The sequence below is a fragment of the Ochotona princeps genome, chromosome 9 (assembly GCF_030435755.1).
Source record: "Ochotona princeps isolate mOchPri1 chromosome 9, mOchPri1.hap1, whole genome shotgun sequence".
NCBI classification, from domain to species: Eukaryota; Metazoa; Chordata; class Mammalia; order Lagomorpha; family Ochotonidae; genus Ochotona; species Ochotona princeps.
Window position 1 is genome coordinate 28,322,888 of NC_080840.1, and position 17,614 is coordinate 28,340,501.

The window sequence follows — 17,614 nt, forward strand, 5'->3', positions numbered from 1 at the left end:
GTTAATTCATAAAATATCAGACCAATAGTGGTATGAATGAAAACAAAAACAAAAACCCTAGCTGTACCTGTAAGCTTAAAGACAGTTTAAGAGTTAACAGCATGTTAACTTGACGCCAACTTGTTTTGGTCTCATTCACTAATGGCTGTCCATACATATCATGCTTTGCTAAAACACTGGTTCATTCTGCTGGTGCTTTAGCTGTCTTCTTTCCTTAAGGGGCAAGAATTATTTTATTTCAGCTGTCCTGGGAACAGTGGATCAGTTTCTAAATCTCACTAGAATTCTCTCAGCTGTACAAACTATTTTTGAAACATTTAATGTGTATTCTTTTAAATCCAGTGCAAAAATAACACAGTTATCCCCTTGCAAAAATCCCAATAAATAACAAAGGTACATTAGGCTCCAAAACAGCTTAACTGAACCATATGTGGATTAAAAAGCCTGCCAAAAAGGAATCAGTTTTAAAAAAGATAGTCTCATATCTCATCTGATCATAAAATAGAAATCTACAATATATAAAACATGCTTTAATGTGTGCACAGCTCATGATCTCATGATGACAATGACTTGCAAACTTGGTATCAGCAAATTAAAAGTGAACTTATGTATACTCTAAGCAGGGTCTTGAGTTTTCCTTTTTGTTTTTGTTTTTTTTTTTTTTGTCTTTCTGACCTCGATGGACTAATCACATATTATGCAGTGAATGACTTAAAACAGCAGCTTGAACCATAGCCTCTCTGACAGTCACAGAATTTTACCATCAAAATATTTCATAGGAAATCTTCAAGAAACAGCAGAATGTCTGGCACCAAATCCTCAGGATCCCATTAAGGGCTTCTGCTGTATTCCATAGTTTGTCGAGTCCAAAACAGCACACTCCACTCCCACAGAGTCTCTCCAAAGCCATTTTGAATCCTCTTTTCCCTTATCAGGCTGATACAGAGCTGCATCATCCTTGGAGCCTTCTGACAGGGGATACAACAATTGGGGGGAAGAGCCGGGACTGATACAACTGTCCATTGTTTCCTTTCACAAAACCCTGCCACAGGGCGTAGATTAACACCAAGAAATAGATGGCTGTAACCAAAAGGAAACATTTTTCAGAATGCCTCCATGTGATTAATGAAGTCATGGAGCCGACCACTGTTGGACTTTCATCACGCGCCTTTTTCCCTTGCCCCTTCTCCTCCTCGAGTACCAGCAGACGAGAACTGCATATATCTGCTTCCACTGAAGAGGTGTCCTTTGCAGAGTTGTGAAGAAGTTCAGTAAGAATCCAGCTTTCCAGATTCCTTGCTGAAAATACTCAGATAAAGGACGAACTTTCTTTTCATCATCTCTGAACTTCTTGAAAGAAGGCAAATGCTACAATTCTTCCCCCTTACAAACACACTGCCGTATGCATTTGGCCCCTGATGCTTATCACAGCTGCACATGCAGACCTAAGTGCAAGGATGAACAAGCCACGTATGCTTTTTCAGCAGCAGTGGTTTTTAGAGGAGAGAAGTGAATGGCACCTCTGAGATGACAGGGACTCTTGCTGCTCCCAGCCACAGGAGTAGGCTCACGGTATTCCACGAGGGGCATGGAGGAGCAAACAATATTTGTTTGACTTATTAAAGGCCAAAAATTAACGCAAGTGAAAAGCCTTTGCTCTCCTGAACTCCAGCCCCATGTGCCTCATTCACTCCCTTCCTTACCTAGCTCAAAAATGCCATAAATAACCAGAGAATTGAGTTAACATTTTAAAATACAAACCCACCTCAAAACTGAATCATACAGAGTAAATTACTTTTCCAATTGTCTGAAATCCCCCTTCACATATTTGAGAAAGGCTTTCTGAAGAATAATTCTTAACAAAAAAAGAAAAAAGAAAACACAAAGAAGCCAAGATAATTCAAAAAGCAGCTTGACCATTTAACCTTTCTTTTTATTCTTAAAAATACATGTTTTTCCCCCCACTTTTGTGGTGATTGTCTACTCAATGCTAAATGCTCTAACTGCATATCTTGCACTGTCTTAGACTGCAAGGCCTGAAAATGTTCATGCCAGCCAATCAGTAAGTATGCATGTCCAGGTATGTATGAGACATATGTGCACATGTGTATGAAGATGTATTCAGAGGATGACAATCCAAAGTGCTTTTCAAATATGCTCGGAGAGAGGACAAAAGACTGCTTCAGGAGCTAAAGGAATGAAAAATCTAGTTTCTATTCACAAGCATAATAAAAAGTAATCTAGGTTTGTATAACAATCATATATTTTTCAAAGTGACTAAATGCATATAATTTTATATAATTTTACTACAACTGCATGATGTAGAGATGGTGTAATAACCCTATTTTACAAATGAGGAAACTGAGAGCATGTGTGATTACTCAAGATAGCACATCCACTTTGGGTAATAACAGGAGGGAGTAGAATCAGGCTGTTCTGACCCCATCAAGGGCTCTCTCCCTACTCTCCTTCCCACTTTTGATCTTTACAGTGTGTTAGTATATGTTCCTCAAAATGACTGTAGGAGAAAAAGCACACCAAGTAAATTGCTTCTGTTCTCCAATCTCCATTAGATTTGATATAAATCACATAATGTATCTCTAATATCTGCAAAGTTAATCTCTGAATAAATTCATCAAGATGTCATTGATCACCAACTATGTGGAAAGCCAGAATTCTCTCAGAAATGAGAAAACACTGACTTACTTTAACAAATGTCTTACTTATTAATCTTGGATTTTAGTTACGATCATTTCTAGTATATGATTTCATTTTCTCATTCAAATTAACTGAATTTTCTTTTGTGATTTCTCCCACTGCTATATTGATTGGAATGTTCTCCCTATTCATGGGTATGGTAACTATTATGCAAATCTACTTTCCTGGTGGAAATGCTCTGTGCAAGATCAGAGCCATCCAGCACCTTGTGGTTTAAGTCATTCCATAATTCCTTTCCTTTCAGTGTGGTTAGACTAAATGAATGCAGTTTCGCAACAATGATGGCTGCCATTTTGAGTACTGAGTTACAAAAGCACTGTGGCTTCTGCCATAGGACTTTTCTCTTGCTTTCTCTAGAAAAAAGTGATATAATAGTAAATGATTAATAAAACTTTAAATTAAATATGTAAATTAACAAGTAAAAGAGATGTTAGTCTCCAAAAAGTAGTTTTGTAAATAATCTCACAATTTACAATGGCACCTATTCTGCGTTTTACTCTTATTAGAAATATATGCAGGAAAAAGTCACCATGTATCATCAACCTGGAGCTTTACAGTAACTTCACTAGGAGAATCTCACAAGGCAACAAGAATCACCAATGCCTACTGAGTGCTACAGTAAACAACTTATTGATAAGAATAATAATAATAAAGTAATTCAAATTTATGCACCATTATATACATAGTCTAATATGTTATAACTGTGTAACAGTTACCCTCAAATAATGTTTATTTTTAACAGAAGGAATACAGAATGGTACCTCTGACTAGAGTCTCCATTACTGTTTCCAAGTTACTGAATGTACTATGTATATGGCATATTGACTTCCACTAAATCCTCTTTCAATAACACTGCCTTGCTTACCATAACCATGCAGATAACAAACAAGTGCACAATGCCCAAGTACTTTAAAAGAGCTGTTGAATGGCAATTTATCAAAAGTCAGACAGACAAACTTTAACGGCCATGCCAGAATTATCTAAAAACAACAGACCATAGTTTTGACCAACTTTTGAAGCCACCAGTCCTCACAGTACTTTGTCTTTCTTTATAACTTTAATCCTAGTAACAATATTTCTCAAAGATTTATATTCTATAATTTGCACTGGGAAGACAAATGCTATAGAAACCCCTTCACCTTCAGGAGGCAAGAACTTGACAAGGATGGCTATTGGCTAACAGAAATGACGGGGGCAGTAAAATCTGCAACAAGGAATTTCCTGAAAGAGTTCCTGATGTGCAGAAAAGATATGGAAAGTGACAGCTCCCACCATTCTCTCTAACTTTGCTCTTCATAATACTCTGTGGAAAAAGATAGTGCTACTCCTCAGATTTAACTTCATATATATAGTCCCAGTAGATTAGCTTTGATGAAATGAGGAACTTTTCTTTCAGAGGTTAATTATACTAGCACATAACACTGACACGTGTTTTAATAACTATGGAGAGATCATCTTCACTTATAAAGTTCTTGACAAAGAGAACCACAAATAATCTTAAGAAAAAGATGCTCCTTATTTATTCATATGGGACCTAGGTATAGGTAAACAGCTTAGCTATGCGTCATAAACCAAAGGCAAAATGTCTTTAAAATTTCAGGCACAGGAGAACAAGCTAGGTGCATAAATAAATTTGTCTATATAAGGCACATAATATTGACTTAGTGTTTCTACTTTTAAAATTCAAGCCCAAATGTGAAGAACCTGGAAATGCTCAACCATCCAGAAAAAAGTCATTCAAAGTGAAACTGAGGTTACTAGACAGACTCACTATACACAGAAAGGTGTAGTTTGAAGGTGGGTAATCATTACCGCCTCAAAAAAAGGCACAATCTAAATTTTCATTTCAACGTTATTTTCCCATGCAAAATCCTACTCCACTTATGGCCAACATTATCAGTAGGCATGCATTACATATTATAACCATTCCCTTCAGATAAATAAGCAGCTGGCCTTCCTACCTTCCTAATTTATGTCTAGAGAAAACAAAATAAAGTAGCTGTTTGGTGTTAAGTTTCCTCCTATGTAACTCACATTCTCTAACGGATGCATTTGATTATCAAAATCTCAGTACCAACTTATTCCCTTTCCCGATTACCTCTTCTACATGCACGTGCACACATACACAAATTCTATAAGACAAATTTATCATCTTCCAAGATGCTGATGCTGCGTCTTGTTTCCAGGTCTCTGAGCAGCTCCCTGTATACTCAGCCTCCATTAATTCTCCACATAGCTGCTACAATGTTAGAGAAGCCAGGATTCTGCCCTCCTGAAGGGACACATCTACAACCTCCATCAATAATGAATTTTACCAACATTTCCCAAGAGGAACAGGGTACAATTAAAAAGGTTAGAAGTCTTTGCACTACTAGAACCTTAGGGCATCCGTGAATGAAACTGGCTTAAGCCCAATTAGAGGAATCAGTACATTTGTCTTCTCTTGGAACAAACCTGCTCTTATGGTTCCCATCAATTCAGTATAAATCTGACTGATCTTATCCAAGAAGTTAATAGAAAATGGCTCACAGTGGGCGACTGCCACCTCAGTCTCCAAGCAGAGACAGATGGAATTTCCCAGATGGTTTGTCACTGCAAAGTGTGATGCTGGATGAGACTTCACAGAAAGCATGGTAGAGCAGAGCACCTTCTTGGCCTTCACCCATATCATAGCATGGGATCTAAAACAGATTCTGCTGTAAACAAATCATAATTGCCTCAATGGGCTCAACACCTCATTCTCTCTAACTGCCTCAAAGGGTTGCAAATCTTACACAAAACTTAGTCAATATTTATCAGAAAATCATCATTGGCATAACTCCTTATTGGGTAAGAACTGAGGAAAAAAGACATAGTCATTGTCTTCTACCGAGCCTTCTACTCAAGTGAGAATAAAATAACATAAGTATGTAAACATATGAAGCAGGCACGATATGGCATTCACACTGGTCACTGCATTGCAGACTGGACGCAGAAGCAGCAATGACCTCACAGAAATGGCAACTGTTAAAACATTTCAGGGAAGTCGAAGCAACCTTGCTGAAGAAGTATGACTCATTCACTGATCCTGGGGGAAAATGAAGGGAACTAAGTTGCTAGACCATTCAGAGACCATTCTTTCAACTTTCAGTATAAGCTAGACATTATTCCAGGTTTGGGGTTCGGGGAGCAGGATTCAAAGAGGAAAGAGAAGAAACATCCAATATGCAATGGAGATAGACATGTACACAAGAATTCACACTTGACATGATTAGTGCTGTGATCCTGCTAAACCAAGAGAATCAGAGAAATATTTCAGGAGTGGCTGTATATTCTAGAACAAGATCTCAGGGAAAGTTTTCTTTGTACTTGACCTTAAGCAGAGTCTCTAATAAGAACTGGAGTTAGTATGATGAGGCAAGACAGCAGAGGAAACCTAGACCTTTTCAATTCCATAGTTAAATGCATATTCTAGAAGAAAATACTTGGAGCACTGCAGGAAGTCTGGACTGACAAAAGCCTACCCTGAGAGTAGAAACATGGTAAAAATGTAAGAAATTCGTATCATAAAGGCCTTTTTCCACTTCCAATGAGTTTAGGATGAATTAACTATTTTTTTTAAAAAAAAAGTTTATTCATTTTTATTGCAAAGGCAGATTTATGGAGAGAAGGAGAGACAGAGAGAACGATTTTCCATCCACTTGTTCATTTCCCAAATGGCAGCAATGCCAAAGGTGAGCCTATCTGATGCCAGAAGCCAGGAGCTTCCTCCAGGTCTCCCAAAGCACTGGGCCATCTTCCACTCACTGTTTTCCAAGGCCATAATCAGGGAGCTGGATGTGAAGTGCAGTAACTGGGACATGAACTGGCTCCCTGGCACTTGCAAAGTGAGGATATAGCCATTGATCCCTTGTATCAGGCCTGTTTAGGATGAATTTAAACAGAAGAGTTAAGTGACAAGTTTTGTTTTTGGTATATAGTATGATCTGAGTAGAAAAAAAGAGGGAAGGTCAAAATTACAAAAGAATACAGTGATACTTAAGGAAGAAGTAGTTTCAGCTAAAACAGTGGGAGTAGAAGAGAAAGAAACTAAAAACACAGAAGTTACAGTATTTGATTCTTGAGAGTAAAAAGAACAACCCTGGAATATGCTTAAATAGAAAGCAGAGTGTAACTGTTACAAGCAATAAGGATGCACCTGTGGGCTTGATACTTCGTGGGTGAACAAGCATTTGACATTGAGAGAGGAGGAGGCAGATATGCAGTAAAACGGGCGAACTGAAGAGAGGAATTCCCTGTGGCGGAAGGAAAGGAGATGACCACCCTGGAATCAAAGGTGACTGAAGTTATAAATGATGGGGAGGAATAGAGACTATTGGTAGAAACAGTAGTAAACTCTCTCTGTAACTCTTCAGTTAAAAAAATTAAGTGGGAAAGTCCCACAAAACACTTGAAATATGCTGTTAAAGAAAGGGTAAAAAGCCAAGGTTAGACTTTTCCCTTTCTTTTCTTTCTTTAATTTAAATGTCATTTGTAACTTGGTAGCTGCAACATTGCAAGCGGATAAGCTCCCTGATGCCCTGAGCACAGCGGGAAAAGAGAAGAAAGGCCAGAAGTGGTTTGGGAAACATGCACAGTTAAATTAAGGAGAGCCTGGACCCACAAAGATAGGAGATGCACAAAAGTGTGGTAGTAAGGGGCCCATATTAAAATGAATATTCAGAAGGAAGATATCATTCACGATGTCAACGTCAATGAGAAGAAATATAAGAACCAATAAGAAGTCCTGCATCAAAATCACTTAAGTTCTATCATAGAAATTGGAAAGAGGGGAGCATATAAGTGGCATTTAAGAGCACATTCCTTGAGTAAAATCAATTGGGTTAGATTTTTGAGTAGCATTTATTGAGTACTTAGTAAGTGCCAGTGGAAGAGATCCCAAATTGTGTAAACCTAAAAGAGTAAACATAGCCATGTCTTCTACAATCTCAATGATAAGTTTTTTAATTCAAGTATTATACCTTTCTTCCTGTGGGTTTTGCATAAACTTATCTTGAGACTGATTCGAGTATAAATAGTTACCTGGGAAAATATTTTCTAAAACTCCTATGGGGATCTATGGAAGTGAGAAGAAAAGGGAAAGAAGACCATGAAAGTACATTGTCAATCCAAAGGAAGCTAGATTCTAGTGGAAAATTCTAGGATGAGGTGTAGGACACCTCTCTTCTCCCTGCAGAGAAATGAGGAGGTGGGGGTGCTTATCCATCCACATTTTGTGTATCTCACTGATTGAAGATTAACTCTGCTAACATGAATTCCCTGGTGCTTTAACTCGGCTCATCTTGCAGTGAGTTCATTCCTGAGACTGGAAAAATGGATCACAAGGAGAAAAGTCACAGATGTTTCCTCAAAGCAGCCGTGGCTACCGAGGTGAATGTTGCAGATACATGAGTAGGAATATGTTTGTTATAGGATATGTTTAGAGCACAACTTGAAGATTTTAGTCATGAATATAATCATACATAAATATCAGAAGATGTAGAGCTAAAAGAAGAGATGTCAAGTCATCCACACATTCTAGATTATAATGATTTGGCTCAAGATTCTCTAATTCTTTCCTCAACCACATTTCCATGAAGAAAACTGTGCTAAAACCAGTAAGAGGCAATTTAATAGATGCATGATTTTATTATTAGATCAACAAAATTTCTATAAGTTCTTTGTATATATATTTCCTACTGGTTGAACTAATGCCACAAATTCTGAAGGAAAAATCAAGCAGTATTTTACCTTAACTGAACAGGATGAGAGGGGATTTTTCTCCAAATTCTAGATAGTGATTGGACTATTATTATGTGTTAACAGATCTGGCAATTTCTATTTATGCTCTATGAAATTAAGCAAGCATGTTGTATGATTCCAGCACCTGGCAAAATCCACTCAGTCTAGTTAGCGACTAGGAGCTGTTATATTCAAAAGAAAAAGAGGGAAGAAACTGGAACCTGAGTTTTAGACAACCAATATTTCAAATAATCATCATTGCTTTCTACATTTGTCCAACTGCAGACAAAATTTACAAGGATTTTTCCTTAGGAAAATATGGGAAAAACTCTAAAAGCATAAAATGTAAAGATAAACTCCAAAATACTTTCAAAGCTGATATTAAGCAAAGCAGAGTAATTTTAAACATTTCTTGCCAGTATTTTGGTTTCTCAAGGAATAAAACTACAAGCCTTTCAAAATGAAGTTTTGTCACCATGACATTTTATATGCTAGAGGGAAGCTTATGTGCACACACTGGCAAATAAGTCTATTGGAGTATAAAATCAGACCTCAAAATTTCAAACTGACATTGTATCACAGATGTTTGTAACTTGTGATGGTTGATGTCATATGTCAATTGAGAGAATATTATGAAAAATATCAACATTTAAATCTGTGAGCAGGAGATCAAGTAATTACCTCTGTGCTGTGGGGTTGGCCTTGTTCAATCAGCTGAACAGAAAGACTACCCTCCCCAAACAGGAAGGAATTCTCCAGTGGACTTCCTTTATTCAACACCATGTTTTTTCTCCTGGGTTCTTGCCTTTTGTAGATCTGGTACTCAATAACCTCCATATCGGCACAGGAAAACTCTTTAGGATTGACCCATTCCTAGATCCAGGAATATTCTGCTGGATTTTTTTTTAATCCCAGTGTGGATGCCTTGACAAACCCCTTTCTCAAATTGGACATGAGAAAGTCCCAAACACCAAGACTGGCAGTGTGACTTGTTTAATTTGGTGAGTTTTCTTTGATTTGAGCTTGATTGATTTCAAAGATCCACTTAGATGATTAACTAGAACTCTAGAGTAATTAAAATCTGTCAAAAACTTAGGTATGCTATTCAATTTAATCTTTCTTTAAGCAAATCTCTTTAAGCAAAGTAGTAATAGTATCCCTCCCTGTATTAGAGACACTATTTCTAAGACTGAAGCATGGATTCTGGCATCAGGGTTAACTTCTCAAAGCACAAAAGTTCTCCACTGGAAAAAAAATTAAAAATAACTTAATCTTTTATGTCTTATGCTTGTGTAAGTATTAAATGTGAACTAAAGCATGTAGTTGGCCCACATCTAGCCCAATTAAAAGTTTTCCCTATGCTGCTATGAAACTTTTAATGCATGGGATATCTATCAAGATAATAAAGTGTGGGCAAAAGATACTCTGTGTATTCTCAGTGTGATATATGATCCTAAGATAACTTTTATAAATCCCACTTACTTATTGTTTCTCTATAGCCTCTACTTCTCAAAATGCCAGATCTGCAAAGGTGGCATATTGCTAACGCACTTCAACATTGAGACTTGAAAGATATAAAAAGGATTTGACATCTGGCATGGTGACTCAATTAATTACTGTGTTGGATTAATTAATGTGCAGAATCTCCTGAGCCAACATTGTGAGGTTGAGCAGAGTAACATCACATTGGCTGGCAAATAAGCAATTTAAGAGTGTGCTAATCTAAATTTGATTCAAGTTTGGGTAAGGAAGGTTCATGAAATGTGTGTGTGTGTGTGTGTGTGTGTGTGTGTGTGTGTGTGTGTGTAGTTATTAGGAAAATATACCTTTATGATACAAAGTATATCTTACAGTGCTATTCAATTGGTACAGAAGTAATAAAATTGCCACTTTGAATTAACTCTTAACTGCTCAAGCAGGCAAAGAATTCTTAGAATATTTTCTTCAGGGTAAAAAGGAAAAGCATATTTCTAATGATTACATATTTTCCCAGAGATTTCTGTAAATTTAGAAGTCATATAAACATATCTCTAATAGTCCTACTCTGTTCATATCGTGTTGTAGACGTTATACTGATGCAGTAGCATGGCACAGAATTTTTATAATGTAGATTCTGGATCAAAAGTCAGGGTCTTTATTTTATCGCCTGTAAAAAAATGCTAAAGGAGACTAAAATTTACAGGTTTGCTTGGAGGATTAAAGGAGCTAATCAATTTTCAATATTCCACACAATGTCTACAAATAATTAAGTGTGTAGTGTATATTAGCTAATTATTGAGCACCAGTGTCAATAGTAGTAAAAACAGTATTAGTAGTTTTAATGGCATAAAACAGACATTTTGTAGAAGATGCTATTTCAAAATATTTTAAAAGTACATTTTAGTGAAGCAGAGAAGTTTTACACTAAAGTGTATATTTAATAATATAATTAGACATATAAAACATAACAAAAGAAGAAAACAAGTATTAAGATTATTTTTTCTAGGGCTTGGTGCAGTAGGCAGGTGGCTAATGTCCTTGCCTTGCATGCGCTGAGATCCCATATGGGCACCAGCTCTATCCTGGCTGCTTCGTTTCCCTTCTAGCTCTCTGATTGGGGCCTGCAAAAGTGGTAGAAGATGGTGAAAGCCTTGGGACCCTGTACCTATGTGGAAGACCTGGAAGAAGCTCCTGGTTCCTGGCTCCTGGCTTTGGATCATCAGCTCAGCTCTGGCTATTGTGGCCACTTGGGTAGTAAACCAGTGAATGGAAGATTTTTCTCTGTCTCTCCTCTCTGTAAATCTCTTTCCAATAAAAGTAAATAAATCATTAAAATTTTTTTGAAATTAAAAAATTGTTTTCTACACATGATTACATATTGCTGACTTTTGATAGCCTAAAGACTTTAAATGTTTAAAGTAATATCCCAAATTCTGAAAATTTCATATCTATAGAATGACTTCTTTAAGAAATTTGGTTATGGTATAAACAACTTGACCATATTATCAAAATATTAAAACAAAAATGATAACATTTAGGAAATTACTTCTATGTAAAATAAAACTTTCTCAAGCAGGCGTATTTTCTGTATAACATAGATTAACACTGGATAAGAGAACCAAAATTATTCTGCTAAAGGGTAATCATAAATATTTTTAAATGCTGAGGGTTTTTTTTTTTGTATAGCAAAGAGGAAAATGTTCATCATCTCAAGCATCTATTGTTAAGTACCATTCCAGGTATTGTACACTTTTGAGAAAATATACAGAAATTACTAAAGTCTGCTAAGACACAGTAATAAATAAATATTACATGAAAAGTTCAAGCAATGCTAGGGCATAAATAGTAACCCCCAGATAAAGGGAGTTTAAAATGGCATTTAAATCAACCTATTATGTTTTTACAGGCTCCCTTTTGCTATTCTCACCACTCATTAACTCGAGAAATGAGTATAATTAATATTGTTTCTGAAAGGCATCAACCTAACAGTCCATTAATGCAATGCAACCAAAGAAGACATGCAGTGTTCCTAAGACCACATCTCAAATTCTTTTGAAGCAGCTGTACTGCACAACTTAAAATAAACTTCCCAGATTATTAAATATCTAGTCTCAATTAGAAAGTTCACTTGTCTTTGCTCCCAACTCATTTGTTTACAGATAAAAACACAGATTTAGCAAGTAAGAAACATGTTTGTAGAATTTCACACGCTGCTTAAAAGTTTGGTGACATAAATATTTCTTACTGCAATCATGACTTCAAGTTGAACCAGTAACCTCAGTGATATCGACATAGTACTGACTAAACAAAGATCTATAATATCAGTTTCTCTCATGTAACAATGTGAAGAAGGAATTTCTTTCACATAATAAACTGATGAAGGAATGCAATGTGGCTGAACTCAGTGCATTTGTCAAAATCCCTCTGGCAGCTATTATGTCCTCACAGCATAGATCAAATTATTTAACAGCCATGAGATGTCCCATGTAAATGGCATTGAATTAAGGACTTCGTTTGCATGAGAAAAAATACTCACGTACACACACTCACACACACACATTCTAGATATTCTAGTGAGTAGGAAACATTTTTCTCCTTGTTTCAAGTTTATGATTTTATAGGAAGATAATAACTAGTATCTTATTTTATTCCATGCTGTAGGCAAAATAGTGCCACCAAAAAATTCTCATTCTAATCTGAGTTTTTTTGTTGTTGTTATATGCCAATTGGAAATTAAATAAACAAATGGAAGTTCAAATTTTAATCAACTGGATTAAAAAAAGAGAAATTAGCCTGGATTATAATGTTATTAAAAAACCATAAACACCCTCAAATGAATGCAGAAGACGACAGAGTCCAAGTTAGAATGTGGATGGGAGTTAGGCTTTGAAGTGGCAGAGAGCCATGCAAAGGGTAACTTTGAGAAGCTGAGAAGATAAGAAAACAGATTTTCACCTAGAGCCTCCAGAAGGGAAAGCAACTATTTAGAGGCTTCATTTGTAGCTCAAATGAGAGCCATTTTGAACTTTCAACTTCCAGCATTACAAGAAAATCAACCTATGTTGCTTCAAGTCACAAAACTTCTAAAGATTGGAAACAGCAACAGGCAACTAATATATATCATTAACAAATTAAGTTCTAAACAAATCATCTAGTACTTTTTCAAACAATTAATAAGTATATCTACCTAATTTTACAAAGCAACCAACAGACTTTCTGATCTCAGAACTTTTGATAACTGTTCACAGCAAAAAATGTAAGGCTAATAATTTATTCTTACTATTTAAGGTACAAACTGTATTATCAAGCAATGATAAAGCTATTTATTTCTTGCTCTTAATGTAAACCTGAAATGTATGACAATTAATTTGTGTCACCTTAAAAATAAAGGCAATTGTATATATTATTAAACACAAACAGTTTTAGCCTGGCTAAGTAGATAAGGCAATAACCTTATAAATTATCTTTGTAGCTAACCATTAAAGATGGGTATAATCTGTTTCTAAATTTCTCTGTATAGTCTGTCAGAGACAATCAACTTGGAAAATATCCCAGTTTTCTATTCCATGAAAAAGCAAAACCAGTTTCTTTTAGTGACTTCACAGAGATGCAGGCAGAGATCATTTCTGAGCATGGAAAAAGCTAAGTCACTCAGATCATGTACATACCAGTGAATTATTATTCAAGTCCATCTTTCCAGCAAATGGTCCCCAGGTTGTCCCCACTGGAAGCTGCTGCCGACTCTGAATTTTTCTTTCCCCATCTTTCTGAAACACTTCCAGCTCTCCTACAAACAAAGAAAACAGAAGTCTTTAGAATACTTTCAAATGTGGCTTAACAATAGCTAACTCTTGTTGTATGTTTGCTTTCAATGCAAAGTTGTCTCAGGACTTTCATACATAATTAATTAGCTTGTCTGAAAAACAACTGATCTTGTTATCCTTAGAGGAAATAAAAACATGTCCTTATGACTACATTCAAATTCAGTTCAAATTCTTTTTTGTACCTTTTTATAGGCATCACCTAATGTAGTAAATTCTCTTTAGTAAATCTTGTGAAACCAGAAAGAAAGGCACTTCTTCAAAAAGTACTGATTAAATGCGAGAATGGATAGAAAATAAATATTACAACAATGATTTAAGATTGAAATTCCATATTTACTCAAGGCAACTGGAGAGCAATTTCTAGAGTCTTTAAAATTACTTTCATGATTTTCTGAAATTACTACTAGTTTTATAGCATAAATCAGCCACATTTATAACTTGTGGCCTTTTCAAAGAAAACTAGACAAAATTGTTCCTTTTTCTTTTTAGTATTATGGGTAGGAGTCTACATTACCCATGTTCATACTGCCAAGGCTGGTAATCATGTTCCATGGCAGAGCAGAAATCAAATACTGAATAAATGAGACAAATATTTAACTCCCGTATTGTGCATGAGTGTATTCTAAATGTTTTCAAACATCCACACGTCTCATGAAATAAAAGAAACAAATCACCCAAATAGAAGAACTGCAATTTTTAGCCTTTTTTTTTCCAATGAAGTATCCTTAAATACCTTACATATTTTCAAAGGCTTTGTTTAATCCTAGTTTACATCTGGATTGTTATTCACTTACCATGTAGTGAGGTATTTTCTGCCACTCTCCCCATTGTGTTCTTCCTTTCAATCAGATAATTCTTTCAACACTTCTTTCTGCCCGTCTGAGAATTATTCTTCCTATCTCACAGACACATTCCACCCACCCACCTTAGTGGACCCTATTTATGTGGCAAGATCAAACTCAAAGGTACTCTCCTTCAAGAAGATTCTCTAAATTATGAGGCAAAACTGAATTCTCATTGTCTAATATTCCACTACGTTTACTTCCCACTGCTTTTCGAGCAATAACTACTCTCATCTCAAAAGTATAAATACCTTCATCTATAGATTTTTCATGTGTATTTATTCTTTGTTAATCAACATTGTATGTGCTATGGACTATTTGAAAAATGCAGAGTACAATAAAGTGTGTGAAGATTTTGATAATACATTATACCACTATCTCAACTTTAATATCCAAAAGTTGATTTTAGAGACATATACGTAAAGTTTTCTTCATTTGCATTTCTTTATATTATGGCATTAGCACAGCTCATTTGTCCAACTTTCTACCTTCAACTCATCTACATCTACCTTCAACTTCTACTATTATGCTTCATTTATGAAATAGGGAGTAGGAGGAAAGATTCCAATTTCTTTTCTCCCATCTAGCTCATGTTTTTGTAGCTATTCCTCAAACCTCAAACCAAAGCTTTACTTTGAACATGCTGGTTAAGTTCACAGAAAATATTTGAGACACATAGGATAGACTAATCAATTTTTGCAATAGATAATCTTATTAGAGCTGAGGGCTGTTTCTCTTATCTTCTTGATAATACATACTTCTAAAAGTCTGTGATTACTCAGACTTACATTAGCTTTGCTTTAACAAGAGTGCTCTAAGTCAGAATCACTACCAAACACCCAGAAGATTTCACAATCTTAACTCAGTTTTTGCACCAAATAAAAGAAATTCACTGATAGAAAAAAAATTTAAATCATCAGAAGGCCCTCAAACTTCTGTTTTCACTGAAAGTTCTACTGAGAATTTGTTTTGTTTCTTTTTAACAGGATCCTTTCTGCTTCTTAAGAAAATCAACCATAGGAAAATAGTGCACCGAAAGATGACAGACGGGAAGTTAGGACTGTAAGTTGTCAGCAATCATGCTTCGACTGAGCTGAGCACTGAGTTGACGGCATAAACATATATGGTGTTTACAGAACACCTCTTCACTCTAAGCTCAGATTTCACAGTAGACATGGCTGCAAGCAAATGAGATGACAGGAGATCAAATTTCACTTGCAGAAAATGAAATTCCGATTGGTTTGAACTTGGTTTTAAATATATAACCAACTTTCAAAGCAAACCACATGAATTAACTCATAATATTTATCAGGCTTTACTAGAGCAGAAGGCTATAGCATCAGAAGCCATATTTATATTTTCTTCATGGTTGGAAAACATTATATACATCATGGTATCAAACATGGACAGCCCCGAAGTCATGCTGAGTTCAAAAAGCGCTCAAAGATTCTAAAACTCTCAAAACATTTTCAAAGTCAGACAAGGTGGCCAAAGTATGGCAGGGCTCTGGCTTTTTTATGGTTTAACCATTTGACAGCTGCCTGCAAGATACACAGAAGAGTCAGTTCTCTTCACTGCAGACTCTCTGCACAGCCAGACCCTGATCCTGCCACTACATGTGTCTGCTCAGGCTTTAACAACGGCATACTTCATCTGCATCCTAAAACAAATAGCGCCATTTATATTATGTTATATTGATCCATATCTAAGCATGGCTTGGCTCCGTAAATGATAGTTCTTGGTTGGTGGCTACAAATTGCCTTATATGGGTATCTTTTCTAATTTTCCTTCTCAATTTTTGAGTCATACAGCCACAACACACACTAAACTACAGTTTTGAACATAAACTTGAAATACGACGTTCCCTATTCAAGTACTCCAGTCAAACCCTGATAAATCAGGCTGGCCATGCAGTGATCTTATCCCTGCTGACTCTTTAATAAATCGAACCTTGTAAGTTCCTACTGTTGGAAGTTGTCACTAAATGAAATTGTGACCTTATCCGGCACATGAACTTATCCTGCTGACAACTACATTTATTGTGTGGATAAGAATGAGGAGGAAAAAAAAAGCAAAAAAAGAATAAAGAAAAAAGTGAGATATGTGATAATTCTGATCTTAGCCATGTGTAACTCTAACAGATGGGATCTTTTTGATGTTCCATTAATGATTTGCCAAAGATGAGTCTCTACTTTGAGAAAAATGCTCATCCTAGGTAAGTGCTGGGGGCACTGCAGATGGCATTAAAGTGCACAAAGAGGTACTGGGTGACAGCAGTGAATCAGAAGCTATTAGTCTAACACAAAGAGCACTGAATTAGGTTGTAATTGTACTGGAAAAGATAACATAATGGTGGTGGCAAAATAGAAACATTCCCTTTTCACATGATGCATTCAGTACCTAGAGACTCTAAAACAAGATACGAGACTTTTCTAAATCCTACAGCAAGTTAAATCACAACACTTCTTAAGATTGTAAAATGCTTCCTGTCTATAGTTCCTATGAAGTCATAGAAATTATTGTTGCTTAGGAAGCAAATTTATAAGGATATGGTAGCAAATCTGATATGTATTACAAGCTTTGAGACCTTTTACTTTATTATCCAGACTGGCTTTAAGCACTAATTCTGATGTTGGATATTTTTCCTATGATGTGACTCACTGGAACATGTCAATTATCTTCAAAGATGGAGAACAAACGAAACATGCATGTAAGAAGCAGTATTATTGTAATAAAGCAGGAAAATTCTAGGTGTTTATAAAATAGATTCTACTATCTGAAATAACAATGACAGGTGGAAACTTCATATTCATGTGCAAAATAAATTCCATATACAGAGACCAGATTCAAGTCTGAGAGAAAGGTATGGCCATAACTTGCTCTTTACCTTATGATCCATTTATATGAACAAAGCAACAGGAAGAAACAGTTCATCCCAGGTGTCTGAAAATATTCACCTGTAATGTAACTGGTTCCTACAGGAATCTGGGA

At 35.9% G+C, this 17,614-nt stretch overlaps 1 protein-coding gene across 2 annotated transcripts in view; it reads right to left on the minus strand.

Moving 5' to 3' along the window:
• ZFPM2 (zinc finger protein, FOG family member 2) overlaps positions 1 to 17,614 on the minus strand; it is a 452,842-nt gene that overhangs the window by 214,999 nt on the left and 220,229 nt on the right. For both annotated transcript variants that reach the window (XM_004580673.2, XM_036498458.2), the window contains one exon: positions 13,626 to 13,744. In XM_004580673.2, coding sequence (XP_004580730.2) covers positions 13,626 to 13,744 — 119 coding nt within the window. The remainder of the gene's footprint in view (positions 1 to 13,625; positions 13,745 to 17,614) is intronic.